General features: G+C 37.7%; 1 protein-coding gene across 1 annotated transcript in view; it reads right to left on the bottom strand.

Moving 5' to 3' along the window:
* ASPM (assembly factor for spindle microtubules) overlaps positions 1-16,021 on the bottom strand; it is a 63,427-nt gene extending 47,406 nt beyond the window's left edge. The window contains exons 1-4 of the mRNA XM_032422359.1: positions 15,132-16,021; positions 13,402-13,545; positions 9,857-11,339; positions 212-316 (exon numbers count right to left, since the gene is read on the bottom strand). Of these exons, the coding sequence (XP_032278250.1) occupies positions 212-316; positions 9,857-11,339; positions 13,402-13,545; positions 15,132-15,425 (2,026 nt within the window). The 5' untranslated portion in view covers positions 15,426-16,021. The remainder of the gene's footprint in view (positions 1-211; positions 317-9,856; positions 11,340-13,401; positions 13,546-15,131) is intronic.
* Positions 16,022-16,931: the final 910 nt, after the last annotated feature.

Genomic DNA, 16,931 nt, shown 5'->3' with positions numbered 1-16,931 from the left:
CCACTGTACCTCCTGGTTATTTAAAAATCCTAGTCACCATGAGTTAATTTCACCGAAGTCTGAGGAAATATCCTGTTATTTGAATACACATATTTACAATTCTCCAAGGCTTTAATTCAATAAAAAGTATCAATTTATTTCTATTTGAAATGCAATTAATGCTTCATCCCATGTCAGTTTTTCAGTTACTTAAAAAATAATGAACATTTACCTGTTTTTAATGGTTTTATGAAGGTCAAAGTAGACTGTGCCACAGCAACAATGGGTTTGGTCCTTTTGTTTGTTTTAGAATTAGGAGTTCTATATACTAATGAATCTAAAATAAATTAGAAAGCAGAATAATAGCATTAAAAATGAAATACGTTCCATGAATGAACTGTTTTAAAGTTGAATTTAAGTTCTTCAATATCACATCCATTTAGCAAATACTTAATAATTACTATGTGTCTGGTACTATGCTATGAACTTGGTGGTCAATAAAACCTACATCTGGAAGTTACAGACCAGAAGCTACACTTTATCTTGTGTCTGCAGAAGCTATGATTCACATTCAATCACCATTTATTGTATGTATATATTGCAGATTCGGTGCTAGGTGCTGAGAATGCAGAATTGCAGATATGGTCCCAGCCCTTGGAAGTTGTCAGGCTAGTACAGAAGTTTAAAAGAAATTATAATACACTACATAAGGGAGAAGTACATTTAAGCAGCTATGAGAACAAGAAGGGAGAGCTAACTTCACCTAGAAGGGTAGGACAGCCTCCCTAAATGCGAATATACTTGAGCTGACTCTTAAAGTGGAAGTCAGGCATGAGGAACGTGACCTGTTGACAGAACTGCAATGTGGCTGGAGTAAAAAACACCTATCAGAAAAACAATAGAAGAAGAGGTTGAAAAAAGTAGAAAAGAGTTAAATCGTAATAAAAATAGTGGCTAATGTTTGAATACTTTGTTGCAGGCACTATCACAGTCTTTTAATATAGAATACCTCAGGTAATCATCCTGGCAAACCTCTCAGAAGTGTACTATTATTATCCATATTTTATATAATTAGGATACTGGAGCTTAGAACAATTAAGCTACTTGGTCAAGGTCACACAAGCTAGTAAGTGGCAGAGCTACGCAGCATAGGCCCAGAGCCTGCACTATTAATCAGTTTGATGCACCTGGTATGCCAACGAAAGATTTAAATCTAGGAAGTAACACCATCATTTACATTTTAGAAAACAGTGGCCAATGGAATAAAAGCGGTCAAGACTAGAGCTAGAAAGCTAAGAGGAAGCTATCACAGTGGCCCAACTTAGCTATTATGAGAATTTAAATTAAAACAGACGCAGTGGAGATAAACTAGAAAGAAGAGTTATTTTAATAGTAGAACCTACAAGCCTTAATAATCACTGGCTAGGCGAATGGTAAAGAATGAGAACTTCAGAGGATTTCCAGGTATCTAACCCAGGTGACTGAGGGAGATAGCATGTGGTATCTACAAAGGAAACTGCGATAAAAGTCACAGTGGCAAAGTGATATAGTTTATAGGTTAATATAGGTTATATCAGAATAGCAGTTTACTCCCTCAAAAGCAGATTTCATACCAGATGATACACCTACTAAATATAAACAAAGAGCTAAGAAAAGGCAGAAGAGAGCAAACTATGACCCACAGGCAAAATCCAGCCCACTGCCTGTTTTTATATGGTCTACAATCTAAGATTAGTTTTCACATTTGTAAATAATTGGGGGAAAAAATCAAAATGATTGTATTTTATGACACATGAAAATGACATGAAATTCAAATTTCAGTGTCCATGAATAAAACTGTATTGGAACACAGCCACATTTATTCATTTACACATTGTTTGTGGCTCTTTTTCCTTCTATAGTGGGGGAGGTTCAGTAGTTGTGATAGAGATCATTTGGCCTGCAAAACCTAAATATTTATTATCTGGACCTTTAGAGAAAAAGTTTGCTTAGTTTTGATTTACTGGGATTGCAAATCTACGCCAATTGTGAAAGTAAGGAACACAGTCAAATTGTGACATATTTATGAGGTTATACGTCTCTTTGTATTTGAACCTTTTAAAAATAAAGAGGGAAAAGTCCTCATTCCAAAACACCACAGAATCTGGTACCTCTGCATGGAATCATTTTATTCTGTGGGAATGCTTTCATGGGACCATCTCACAGCTCCTTACCACTCAGAAAGGCCAAGTAAAGTGCCTCCCTTTCTGTGCTTCCATGATTCCCTGGGCATAGCTCAGTCAGAGGACCGAGAGCAGCTTGAAGACAGGAATTATACCTTTTTTCCTTGTATCCATAGATCCTAGAACAATGCATAGCACACAGTAGGCACCTTATCAATACTGAATAAATGCATCTTGGAAAATTGACTTCTTTCTTTGCTCTCATGGGTTTGCCAGAATGGAAAGAGTCAGTTATTCTTAGTGAGTGTTACCATGCTTTCATATGGGCTCATAAGTCAGATACTCAATGTGTCCAATTCTCTTTAAACCTCACAAAGAGGCCCAACTAGGTGGCCACCTTAAAGAAACTGTCATTCATTCATCATTTATTGTACATCTCGTAGGAGATCACAACAGGTATAGGTATGTTCTTTATTATCAAAGAATTTGTTATCTGGTCAGATAATATCTATAGGAAACAAGAAATACAAGCAAAGAAATAGAGTTAACATATGAGATGTTACATATGCTGAATTCAAATTTGCTTAGGGAACATACCTAGAGGGAAAGCCATCAAGGAGTTAATAAAAGTTGACTATAGTACTTGAAACAAGTGAAAGATTTGAATTAGTGAGAAAACAATAGGTAAGAAAGTTAACAAGAGGATACATGGTCAGGAATAAGACACGGATGCCCACTCTTGCCACTTTTGTTCATCATAGTATTGGAAGTCCGCACTAGAGCAATTGGGCAAGAAAAAGAAATAAAAGGAATCCACATTAGAAAGAAGTAAAAATGTCACTACTTGCAGATGAAATATTATATATAGAAACTCCTTAAGACTCCATCACAAAACTGTTAGAATAAACTAATTCAGTAAAGATGCAGGATACAAAATCAATATACAAAACTATAAGACACTGATGAAAGAAACTGAAGACACAAATAAATGGAAAGATTCCAGACTCATGGATTTAAAGAATTAATGTTGTTAAAATGTCCATACTACCCAAAGCAATCTACAGATTCAATGAAATCCCTATCAAATTTCCTATGGATTTTTCACAGGAATATAACAAATAGTCAAGATTTCTGTGGAACCACAAAAGCCCCCACATAGCCAAAGTAATCTTGAGAAAGAAGAACAAAGCTGGAGGCATCACACTCCCTGATTTCAAACTATATTACAAAGCTATAGTAAACAGTATGGTAGTGACATAAAAACAGGCACACAGATCAGTGCAACAGAATAGAGAGCCCAGAAATAAATCCACACATACATGTTCAATTGATTTACATTCAAAGGAGGGAAGAATATATAATATAGTCTCTTCAATAAATGGTATTGGGAAAACTGAACAGCCACATGCAAAAGAATGAAGCTCTACTACTATATTATGCACAAAAATCAACTCAAAATGGACTAAAGACTTGAATGTGAGACCAGAAACCATAAAGCTCTTAGAAAAAAAACACAGGCAGTAAGCTCCTTGACTTGGTGATGATTTTTTGGATCTGACATCAAAAGCAAAGGCAACAAAAGCAAAAACAAACAAGTGAGACTATATCAAACTATAAGCTTCTGCACAGCAAAGGAAATCATCAACCAAATCAAAGGTAACATACTGAATGGGAGAAAACTCTGATGGGGGTTAATATCCAAAATATAGAAAAAGAACTCAAACAACTCAATAGCAAAAAAAAATCCCCCAAATAATCCAAATAAAAAATGGGCAAAAGATCTGAATAGACATGTCTCCAAAGAAGACATACAGACGGCCACCAGACACATGAAAAGATATTCAACGTCACTCATCATCAGGGACATGCAAATCACAACCACAATGAGCTGTTATCTCACACCCGTTAGAATGTTTACAATCAAAAAGAATTAATAGTGTTGGCAAGGAAGAGGAGAAAAGGGAACCCTGGTGCACTGTTGGTAGGAATGTAAATTGGTACAGCCAATGGAAAACAGTATGGAGGTTCCTCAAAAAATTAAAACTAGTGGGGCGCCTGGGTGGCTCAGTCAGTTAAGCGGCTGCCTTCGGCTCAGGTCATGATCTCAGGGTCCTAGGATCAAGTCCCACATCGGGCTCCCTGCTCAGCGGGAAGCCTGCTTCTCCCTCTCCCACTCCCCCTGCTTGTGTTCCCTCTCTCGCTGTATATCTCTCTGTCAAATAAATAAATAAAATCTTTAAAAAAAAAAAAAGTTTAAAAAAAAAATTAAAACTAGAGCTACCATATGATCCAGCAATTCCACTTCTGGGTATTTTTATGAAGAAAACAGAAACACTAACTCAAACAGATACATGCACTCCCATGTTCACTGCAGTATTACTTACAATAACCAAGATATGGAAACAACCTAAGAGTCCCTTCAATGGGTGAATGGATAAAGAAAATGCTATATATATATATATATATATATATATATATATATATATATATATATATGGAATATTATTCAGCTATAAAAATGGATGAAATCTTACCACTTGTGACAACATGGAAAGACCTTGAGGGCATTCTGCTAAGTGACATAAGTCAGACAGAGCAAGACAAATACCATATGATCTCACTTATATGTGAAATCTAAAACAAAAACAAAAACAAAAACCAAGTTCATAGATACAGAGAACAGATTTGTAATTGCCTAAGGTGGGGAGGAGTGGGGGTGAGGGGGGTCAAAAGTATAAACTTCTAGTTATAAAATACCTAAGTCATAGGGATGTAATATACAGCATGGTGATCAGTTAATAATACTGTACTGCCTATTTGAAAGTTGCTAAGAAAGTAAATCTTAAAAGTCCTCATCACAAGAAAAAAAATTATGTAACTATGTATGAGGTTAACAACAGCAAAAAAAAAAAAAAAAAGAAAGGAAGATAAATGGATGGAATGACAGGACTAGCATGGCAAAGAATGTCGTGGAATATAAGTTAGCAGGCAGGCTGGCTACATAGAGGTCACATGAGGACGACCTTAAATGGCAGAATAACAAGCCTGGAAATAATCTGATAACAGCAGAGAGCCACTCCAAGTTTCCTGAGCAAGGGAGTGGGAAAGCCAGATATTGGATACCACTCATTGCCTCCATCTATTTTGGCACATCAGAAATTTGAGGCCAGTGGATCCCAATCACTATCATCTTTGGTCAATGCCCAAAATAAAATCCTTACATTTACCTGTTCCTTCTCTTACTTAAACCATAACAGTATAGCAAAATATGGTAGAAAAAACATTTACTTTGTAGTTAGGGAGACTTGAGTTTCAATTATAAACTTTATTTTAGTAGCTTCTGTGACCTTGGGCAAGTTAGTGACCTTTTTGAGTCTGATATAAGGGAGCTGGAGAAGGAAATCATTCTATATAGATGGGACAATAAACTTGAAATACCCTAAGGACAGAGCATGTTTGAGGATTCAAGGATAACAAGGAAGCCAGGGTGGTACAAGCAGAGTGAGCAAGGGGGAGAGAGGTAAGAGTGAAGTGGGGAGATGCGTGGTAATACAAATCTTACAAGGCCTTGTACATCATTGTAAAAACTTTGGCTTTCAGTGAATTGGGAAGCCATTAGAGGGTACAGAACCAGAGAACATCAGAATCCAACTAATTTTTAAAGTATTACCTTGGTTGCTATATGGAAAATAGACTATAGAGAAGCCAAAGGTGAAAGCAAGATCTATTAGTAGGCTCTGCAATGAGAGACTAAATCAGGTGCCACTGGAAATGGTGAGAAGTGATCAGATTCTGTATTTAGAAGAAAGAGAAGATAGGATTCATTGAAGGACTGAATTTGGAATCAGACAGACTGAATTTATAAAGAGAAGGTTGGAGAGAAATACACTTAAGGACATTACAAGGTTTGGGCCTGAGATGAGAGGTCCCAACAAGAAGTATTGTGATGGGAATGACATGCCAGGTAGGAGTATCATGGTAGAGGGGACAGCAAAGGTTTGGCTTTGGACAAATTAAATAAAGATGTTCACTAGACAGTGAAGCAGAAATGTTATATGTTGGATAAAATAAATTTGAGGTCCATCCTAAAGATACAAAATTGGGAGGCCTCCATGTATGGATAGCACTGAAAACTATGAGATGGAATGAGATCACTAAGGGAATGAGTAAGACTCTGAATATGAAAAAGGGGGACGCCTGGGTGGCTTAGTTGGTTAAGCGGCTGCCTTCGGCTCAGGTCATGGTCCCAGGGTTCTGGGATTGAATCTCACATCCTTGCTCAGCAGGGAGCCTGCTTCTCCCTCTGCCTGCCGCTCCCCCTGCTTGTGCTCTCACTCTCTTTCTGACAAATAAATAAATAAAATCTTCCAAAAAAAAAAAAAAAAAAAAAAGAGTATGAAAAAGGGTCAGTAACTAAGCCTTCACTTATTCCAAGATTTAGAGGTTGGGGTGATAAAGAGCACTCCACAAGGAAAACTGAGAAGCAACAAGTAGGAAAAGAACCAGGAGGGAGTGGGGATGGCAGCATCATGTGTTCCAAGAAGACAGAGGTTCAAAGTATCAGTTTGTAATAGTTCAAGATGAAGATTGATAAATATTTATCAGATTTAATAGTGTGGAAGGAGGTTTTAATAACCTCAACAAGAAAAGTTTCAGTAGTCAAAACCTGACTGAAGTGGGTTCAAAAAAGTGGAAACAGCTAATACAAGCAACTTTCTAAATGATTTTTTTACATTAAAAAGCACCTTTTAATTCAGGTAAATGTTTACACATAAAAGTATACATATCTCAGTGAACGATGACAAAGTAAATACTTAGGTTCTTTCAAGGAGTCTTGCTCAAAAGAAAGCAGAAAAATGGAGCAGGGGCTAAAGGAGGGATAAATGGTATTAATAAGTTTTCGTTTTTTAAGGGATGGAATAACAGCATATTTGTATCAGAAATGACTCAGTAGGTATGAGGAATTCTTAATCTCAGGAAACAAACTGAGGGTTGCTGGAGTGGGGGGTGGGGTGGGAGGGATGGGGTGACTGGGTGATGGACACTGGGGAGGGTATGTGCTCTGGTAAGCGCTGTGAATTGTGCAAGACTGTTGAATCTCAGATCTGTACCTCCGAAACAAATAATGCAATATATGTTAAGAAAGAAAAAAAGAAGAAGAAGAATGTAGCAGGAGGGGAAGAATGAAGGGGGGGAAATCGGAGGGGGAGAAGAACCATGAGAGACGATGGACTCTGAAAAACAAACTGAGGGTTCTAGAGGGGAGGGGGGTGGGAGGATGGGTTAGCCTGGTGATGGGTATTGAGGAGGGCACGTTCTGCATGGCGCACTGGGTGTTATGCACAAACAATGAATCATGGAACACTATATCTAAAACTAATGATGTAATGTATGGGGATTAACATAACAATAAAAAAATTAAAAAAAAAAAAAGAAATGACTCAGTAGGGAGTAAAAAATTGGAAGATATGGGAGAAAGAAGACAATCACTAAAGCAACATCCTTGGGTAGAGGGCACAGGATCTCTCGTACCAGGAAAGAGCCCAGCCACATCGAGTGCATAGACACTTCATGCTTTAGTAAGTGGGAAGAAAGCAGTGAATGAAACACAAGTAAGGGTGGTAAATGTCGAGTGTGTTAAGGTTTTCTTCAATACTTCTACTGACTCAATGAAGCAAGAAGCAGATCATCAGCTTAGACAAGGTTCAGAGGATTATCTCTGGAGCCTAACTGCCTGGGGTAGAACCCTAGCTTTATCATTTACTACCTCTGCGATCTTAGGGAAATTATTCAACTTCTGGGTGCACTGATTTCCTTATTTTGAAAATGTATTGATAACAATTATTTTGTGTGATTGTTATTAGTATTAAAGGAGGTAATAGCAAAGCACTTACAACTGGGTCTGACAGAAGACATGCTCAGTAAGTGTTACCTACTATTCTCAATCATGGGAGAGGAGGAAAGAAAAGTGTTAGAAGTTTCAGGAGAAAAGAAGGGAGAGATGAGACAGTCTGTAGCCAAGTGATAAAAGTCAATAAATCCAAAAAGACATAGTCAAAAAGAGTTAAGGGCTTACTTGAGATTTGTGGTCATTAATTTAAAGACCAACCAGCAAGATTCAGGCACAGAGCAGGTAGAGTTGGACTGGGATTGGAATTTGCTAGACAAATATAATGAGGGGAAGAGAGATGAATGGAATGATCATGAGTTATGTAATCCAAGCTGTAGAAGTAGGAAAGTAAGGACATGTCAGAGTGAGGGCTGCTGAAACCATGATGGATTAAAGGACTGTATGTGTAGGAAGGGGAGAAAAAAATGTTTGAGTTGGGTTTCTAGAGAAAATGCTAAAATCATAGAGATGGTGATTAGAGATGGAGATGTTTTTAGGACTAAGTACGTTGGAACTAAAAGGCCCAGATATTGGAAAGATCCTACAAGGATTTTGAAATGATAAAAAATAATGATGGTTGTTTTGGAGAAGCCAAATGAACCAAATGTAAAAATCTTGAGAGTAGTCTTTCATTATTACAAAGAGGAATATAGGTGGAAGAGAATGAAAAATGAACTTCAAGCTGTTTTGTTGCTGTTTGTTTTCGTTTGTTTTCAAGGATAAAGAAGAAAAAAAATAGTCTAGAAGTAGATGTAAAAAAAAAAAAAATAGAAGTAGATGTGAGAAGGAAGGTGGACCACTAACCCATCAAGAGGCCCAGGGTCAGAGGAATAGGAAAGAAAACAGACACAACTTGAGAGGGTTGCAATAAAAACAGTGTTTTCAGAAAAGCCAGGTTTCAGCAAGGTAACAGAATGAGGGAATGTTTATAAAAGACAATGCTAATGAAGGACCATGAGTTCAGAGGGCACAGACAGTTTAAAGAGCTGGAGATTAGGGGATGTTCAAAGAGAAATGAGATAATAAATGAGAGGATGTTCAAATTAGGGGGATGTTCAAAGAGAAATGAGATAATAAATGAGAGGATGTTCAAATTAGGGGGATGTTCAAAGAGAAATGAGATAATAAATCAGAGAAATGAGATGTGTGATACTTCTTGGGAGTTCTAGGATTCATTTAAATTATCTGCTAAGTAAGTAGTGTGATTAGTTTTCCTGCCTGGAACTTGACTGTCATGAGGTAATTTGGGTCAAAAGGGCATGATGGAATTAGTCCTGTTTTTGAGGCAGACTTGACGGTAAGGCTGCGAGTAGTGGGGAAGGAACAGTGATGTTTTTCCCAAAGGAATGCAGAGCTCTGGGACCCTATCTTCATTCCTAATTAATGGCTAAGTAAAGGCTGAGGGAGAATAATGTCAGGAGGTGCACAGAGTATGCAAAGGCCTCTTTTGCATTTTCTCAGATGGTATGATGGGGGCCAAGGCACATCACTGGGTCTTCCAGTCAGGGCTTGGACCTTAGTGAGGCAAGTAAAGTACTTCCCCTGGGTATAAAACTTGAGGGGTGCCAAGTAATTCTGTAATCAAGATAAGTATTTTAATGCAGTTTTTTTTTTAACTGAAATTAATGCAAAATATCAAAGTTTCATTAAGAACAAGATCAAAACTATTTTAGGATTCGGCCCCATCTTCTGCTAAAGCAAACTGGTAAATGAAAAGTGCAACTTAATTCAAGCTTATCAATAGGAAATTTACTAAACCAAAAGAAAGAGCAAATATGCACCCTATAGGTATACTTTCATTAAAGATTTTATAAACGAGACTCACCAGTTTTCTTCTTCAGGTTTAATTTCTCTCTGTTCATATGTTTTGAGATGGGTATTACCAGTTTTTTCGTTTTTTTAACAGTTGATGTTTTAGATTCCACAGGAGAAAAATGGATTCTTTTGATTTCTTGTACCTCTGTATGTTCTGTAACTGTAATTCTAACATTTGCTTCATCCCTGTCTCCCTCACTCTTTCTTTTACGGGCAACTAAAGTGGTTTTTGAGGGAGGAGTTATTACATTTTTATAACTTATAGATTTATTGCATACTGGATCTATAACTGGAAGACAAGACTGAAAACCATCTTTCTCTTTTTGATTATCTGTTACTGTTTCAAATTTGCCTGCTATACTGTTGAGACATTTTTTTGCCTTTGGTTTATTGGTCTCTTTTTGGTTTTCTCTGGTACAAGTGGGTTTACTTTTAGTAACAGTGGCAGAAAGTATTGGGCGTCTTTTAAGTTTATCATGGCTGTAACTAGAAATATCCTGAATTGCAGAAAATTTAGGTTGATTTTTTGTAGAACTGTAACAATTTGACTTAATTTCTAAAGCTTTGGGTTCTTCAAAAATAGCTTTGGGAGATTCTGAACCCTGACATTCAGGAATATGAGGTAAAATTCCATTTGTTCTCTGATCTTGAGGAGACTGTGAGAACTGAGAATTTTTATTTGATGATGGTGATAATTTACATGTTTGCTGAGATATACATATATATGCCATATTATCTTTTACAAATTGATTTGGGGATAGAATTGGATTAATTGACTCTGATTCTAGATCCTGATTTAGTCCATAGTTATCATTTATGAAAGAATCAGGACTTAAGATTGTCCGGTAATTTTCATGTACAGTTTTTGATTCCAAATGCACATGCTTTGAATTATCTTTCATAAACGTATCTGATGAAAGACACGCCACTACCTCTAGTTCATTATTAGCTGCACGGCTGTTATTTACAAAGGAATCTGGACTTAGAAAATTTCCTTGGCTTTGTGTAATGTTCAAAGTGGAAGAACAGTTTGGGGTAAGGATAAGTTTACTATTCTCTTCAATTTGGCCATTAATATTATTTGTGGAGTTAAAGGAAGTTTCATTTACAACTTTCTCACTAAAATTAAAATCTTCCAAAACGCCAGCACCTTCTACTTTCAACAGCTCCCCGTTTTCACAGGCATGAAGAGATGTGTATGTTGTAGATCGACGTACAGAAAGAGGCAAGGAAGTCTCACTATGGCATTCTTTGAAAATGGGACTAATAGGTGATATTGGTATTTTATTTTCTTCAAGGATTAGAGAACTGTTTTCTGTTGGGGAACAGCCTTCATTCATAGCCAAATTTTCACAAGCTTGTAGTGGGTTCCTAACTCTGTCAACATTTTGTGAAACACAAAATGTTTTGTTAACATTTTGAATACAGGAAATCCTCTTATTACTTGAAGAGGCTGACATTTTCTTCTTATTACTCGTATTCCAAAGACTCCTCTGCAAAAAATAAGCAAAACATACAGGTTAAGTTGATAGCTACTGAATATTACCTTTAAATTAGCAATATTATATATGTTACCTCAAGACTTATCAAAATAATCTTTCAGAGGAGTTAAGATGATGGAGTAGTAGGGGGACCCTATGCTTGCCTTGTCCTTCAAGCACAGATAGATAAACAATCATTCTGAACACCCAAGATATCTAGAAATAAACCTAATCAAAGAGGTAAAAGATCTGTACTCTGAAAACTATAGAACACTTATAAAAGAAACTGAAGATGACACAAAGAAATGGAAAAACATTCCATGCTCATGGGTTGGAAGAACAAATTTTGTTAAAATGTCCATACTACCCAAAGCAATCTACACATTTAATGCAATCCCTATCAAAATACCACCAGCATTTTTCACAGAGCTAGAACAAACAATCCTAATATTTGTATGAAACCACAAAAGACCTGAATAGCCAAAGCAATCTTGAAAAAGCAAAGCAAAGCTGGAAGCATCACAATTCTGGACTTCAAGCTCTATTACAAAGCTGTAATCATCAAGACAGTATGGTACTGGCACAAAAACAGAAACATAGATCAGTAGAACAGAACAGAAAACCTAGAAATGGACCCACAACTATATGGTCAACTAATCTTCAACAAAGAAGGAAGGAAAGAATATCCAATGGAAAAAAGTCTCTTTAACAAATAGTGCTGGGAAAATTGGACAGGCACATGGAGAAGAATGAAACTGAACCACTTTCTTCCACCATACACAAAAGTAAATTCAAAATGGATGAAAGATCTAAATGTGAGATAGGAAACCATCAAAATCCTAAAGGAAAACACAAGCAGAAAACTCTTTGACATTAGCTGTAGCAACTTCTTACTAAAAGGTCTCTGAAGGCAAGAGAAAGAAAAGCAAAAATGAACTATTGGGACTTCATCAAGATAAAAAGCTTCTGCACAGTGAAGGAAACAATCAATGAAAGTAAAAAGGTAATCAAGGAATGGGAGAAGATACTTGCAAATGACATATCTGATAAAGGGTTAGTATCCAAAATCTATAAAGAGCTTATCAAACTTAACACCCAAAGAACAAATAATCAGGAGATGGGCAGAAAACAAGAACAGACATAACAGACATTTCTCCAAAGAAGACATCTAGATGACTAACAGACACATGAAAAGATGCTCAACATCACTTATCATCAGGGAAATATAAGTCAAAACCACGAAGAGATAGCACCTCACACCTGTCAGAATGGATAAAATTAGCATAGGAAAAAACAGATGTTGGCAAGGGTGCAGAGAAAGGGGAACTTTCTTACACTGTTGGTGAGAATGCAAACTGGTGCAGCCACTTTGGAAAACAGTATGGAGGTTCCTCAAAAAGTTAAAAATAGAACTACCCTCCGACCCAGCAATTGTACTATTGGGTATTTACCCAAAGGATACAAAAACACCGATTCAAAGGGGCACATGCACCTCAAAGTTTATAGTAGCATTATCAACAATAGCCAAATTATGGGAAGAGCCCAAATGTCCATTGACTGATGAATGAATAAAGAAGATGGGTATATATACACAATGGACAATTAGTCATCAAAAAGAATATGTTGCCATTTGCAATGAGGTGGATGGAGCTAGAGTGTATTATGCTAAGGGAAATAAGTCAGTGACAGAAGGACAAATACCTATGATTTCACTCATATGTGGAATTCAAGAAACAAAACAGATGAACATAGGGGAAGGGGGAAAAAAAAAGAGGGAGACAAACCTTAAAGAGACTCAACTATAGAGAACAAACTGAGGGTTGCTGGAGAGGAGGTGGGTGAGGGATGGGCTAAATGGGTGATGGGTATTAAGGAGGGCACTTGTGATGAGCAATGGGTATTATATGTAAATGATGAATCATTAAATTCTACTCTTGAAGTTAATATTACACTATATGTTAACTAGAATTTAAATAAAAATCTGAAACAAAAAAACACAAACAAAAGACTTCTCAAAATTTTTACATGTTCTTACTTTCTTAGAGTAAATCACAAAATGATTAAAACTGATTACCTTTTTCTTTTTCTGCTCTTCTGCATTTCCTAGTAATATAGCTTGGTGTTTCAGAACATCATTTACAAGAAATGTCACAATCTCTCTTACTCGGCCTTCTTTTAATGGTGTCCAGTTAACAGAAATAACTATTTTTTCTTTAGGCTATAATCAAAGAACACATTTTGAATGAGTATAAAATAGTGATGCATAATAATCAAAACATATTATGTACAGTTTAGAATACAGTAGATGATTAATAATTGTTAGTCACCAATGCTCTACACCCTAATAAGTTTAATAAGTCAAATATATTTTCTTACCCTATCTAATTTCATTATAAGGAAAAAAGCCACTAAGAGTAACAAGGTTCAACAAGAAAATAAAATTATAATAAAATCTTAATTGCATCTACACCCCATAGGCTGGCAGGAATTTGTCAAATGCAAAACCCTGACAATGACAAAACAAACTGTCTCCATCGTTTTTCAGAGGAAAAAAGACAAGTTTTGTTTTAAAGTAGAAACCATAAAACATCATAAACAGCTAGTTTTATGGACTCCAGGAAACAAACTGAGGATTTCAGAAGGGAGGGGGGTGGGGAGATGGGTTAGCCTGGTGATGGGTATTAAAGAGAACACGTACTGCATGGAGCACTGGGTGTTATACGCAAACAATGGATCATGGAACACTACATCAAAAACTAATGATGTAATGTATGGTCACTAACATAAACAAACAAAAAAAAACTTTAAAAAAGTGAACTGTTTTATAAAACAGCAAATTCTAACAAAATAAATTGAAAAACCCCATAAAACAACTCTAGTCCACATAACAAAAAGAAATAAAAAGTATTATATAGATGGAAAAAAAAAATCTATCTTCGCATAGAACGAAAAGCAGGCATTCCTAAAGTAGAGGGGAGAGACAGGTTCTTAAAGTGTAACTGAACCACTGCTGGCTCACAAGTTAATGGACCTCAGATTAGAGCTCTTCCCACTACCTTATGAAGCAGTTGTATAGACTAGTCAGACTCCCTCAGCTAATGGTTTATTTTCACACTTTCAGAGGTTCTCAATGGGAAGGCCACAGCAGTCAAATAAGAATATAAATTCTCTAGCTTTTGGTAAGAGGGATGGGAACATTACTATGGCCAATGCAATGCAGAAAAGCTACCCAGGTTGTTCTTGAAGCAACAGTTGTAAAATTAAATTTGATTCACCATTAAAACGACACTGTAGCAGAGGAGAAAAAAAGGAGTATGATATTAAAACATATGCACGACCCATGCTTGTTTTTTTGCTGTAGACACATTCAGCCAAAACAAAGCTCACTATTTCACCTGCATAAGTAGTTACCCTGACTCTATTTGGAGTCAGTTTCCCTGATACATATGGACACTAAAACGCATATTAAGATGACTGATAGGAAGCAATAATTTTTTTAAAAAGCTGCTCTAACCAAGTTACTCCTGGCAATCCTAAAAATAAATAAATAGATCTATTAAAATGCTTCTAAAGATGCACCCTGCACGCGCGGTGATGTGCTGTCACCTCCCAAATTAGCACTTACCCTAACCATCTATACCGCAGGTGGGATAAGGACTAGCCCAGAATCAGTGAAAAGGAGCTAAGGCGTCCTTCGTTTGTGGGTGTCTTTTCCAAGTCGCGCCCCGCCCCGCCCGCCCAAAGAGGGCACAGGAGAGCAGGGAGCGGGGGCCCGGGCCCGGGCACGCCCCGCCCACCACCTACCTGCAGCTCGAACCAGCGCTGCGAGACGCTAAAGCCCTGCTCCGCGGCTGGGAAGTGGGAGATCTTCACTTCAGCGACCTCGTCGTTAGGGTTGTCCAGGACCAGAGGCAGCGTCCGCGAGGCTCCCAAGCGCACATCTCCGAAGCAGAGGAAAGGCGACCTGCAGAAGTGGCTGAGAGACAGGACCGGCGGGGAAGCTGCCGCATCCTCGGCCGCGGTGCCCCGCAGCCCAGCCGGCGGCTTCCGCTCGGTGGGGCTCACCTCCCAGCTTCGCCCCACACGCCGGGTCGCCATGGCAGCTTCGAGACGCCGCCTAGAGATTCTGGCGCAGCTCCCACAAAGCTGCTGCGGAGCGGGGACCCCGGCCGCGGCCCCTCGGAGGCGGCTTTGGTGGTCGTACAGCGAATTCTACCCCCTTTCGTTTCCAGTGGCCGACACGCCGGAAAAAAAGAAACAAACGCCACAAATTCGCAAACTCCAAAGAGGAGCAAAACAAGTGTGGCCCTAACCTCCGTTTAAACTTCTCGCCTCCACCAATGGGCGCGCCCGGGAACCGCCCACTTCCTCACAAGGCCAATCAATGGGCAGCAGCCTCCGGCCAATGGGACGACAGCGCCTTATTTAAACGATTACAAGGGCAGCCGCTCGCTCTGCGTGAAGAGGGCGAAAACCTTGGTGGAGTCTTGGCGACACCCCGAAACCCGTGGTTTAGAATTGAAATTAGCTTATTTGTAAACAGGTTGGGTTAAAGGGGACAGAGTAACAGCATTTCCACAGTAAATGTAGCAATCATTGCGGGTGCCCGAGACAACCTTAGGTAAAACCGTTAAGTAGGCAAAAATTAATTTAAATCATTCCTCTCATCTAATAGACCCCACCCAGAATTATATTAATTAGCTTTCCTTTTGCGGTTTCCTGGGGAGAGATGGGAGAAAAATGAAGAAAATTAAATTTACAGTTGTGTGAACGTGCTTATTTCAGTGACTGACCATACAAGTGCTCAGTAATTTTCCATGCTGGTTCTTACCTCAGGATTCAGGGAGCAAAACTAGATAAACAAGGAAAACCGAGATTCCCAAGAATTCGTATGTAATGGTTTTGACAGCCAGTGCCCTTGACAACTTCTTGGTTTTTAACTGTAGGTATCTAATAATAATGATTATGGCTTGCATATTGCTGTTACTATATTCCAGGGATTGCTTAAAGTCCTTTACACATTTACCTCAACTTTCACTTCAACTCTGTGAAATAGTTCCTATTATTTGTATTTTACAGATGAACAATACAGAGCATACAAGACAGCAAGTTGCAAAGCTAGGATATGTACACAGGCAGTTTTTAGTCTTGCTCTTACCCACTATACCATACTGTCGCTAAAGATAGTAAGAAACTATAATGTATGGACGTGTGTATGGGTACACGAAGTATATAGAAAGCAAAGTCTGAGTAGAAAAATGAGAAAGGGGAGATATTAAATTATATTCACTGATGCCCAACATAACCTGAAGTTGAATCCTGTTACCTTAACAATTTTTAACAAAATTATTGAGGTTTTTTTTTTTTTGGGGGGGGGAAGCCTTTAGGATTGATGCACAATAAGAACACTACTAGTTTTTTTAAGCAAAAAATGTTAATATTAATTACAATGATTTTCAGGTACACTTAATTTATATTATTTCATATTATTGTTATTCATCAAATTAACATTGCAAATATAAGTCCTCTTAAATCTTAAGTCACTGAAATGTTTGGTTCAACTCTTTTAACATGGTGATAGCACATTTTGTTTTATGTTTTCCC

This window comes from Phoca vitulina, unplaced genomic scaffold (genome assembly GCF_004348235.1).
Source record: "Phoca vitulina isolate PV1807 unplaced genomic scaffold, GSC_HSeal_1.0 scaffold26, whole genome shotgun sequence".
NCBI classification, from domain to species: domain Eukaryota; kingdom Metazoa; phylum Chordata; class Mammalia; order Carnivora; family Phocidae; genus Phoca; species Phoca vitulina.
This window is presented reverse-complemented; position numbering and strand designations above follow the sequence as displayed.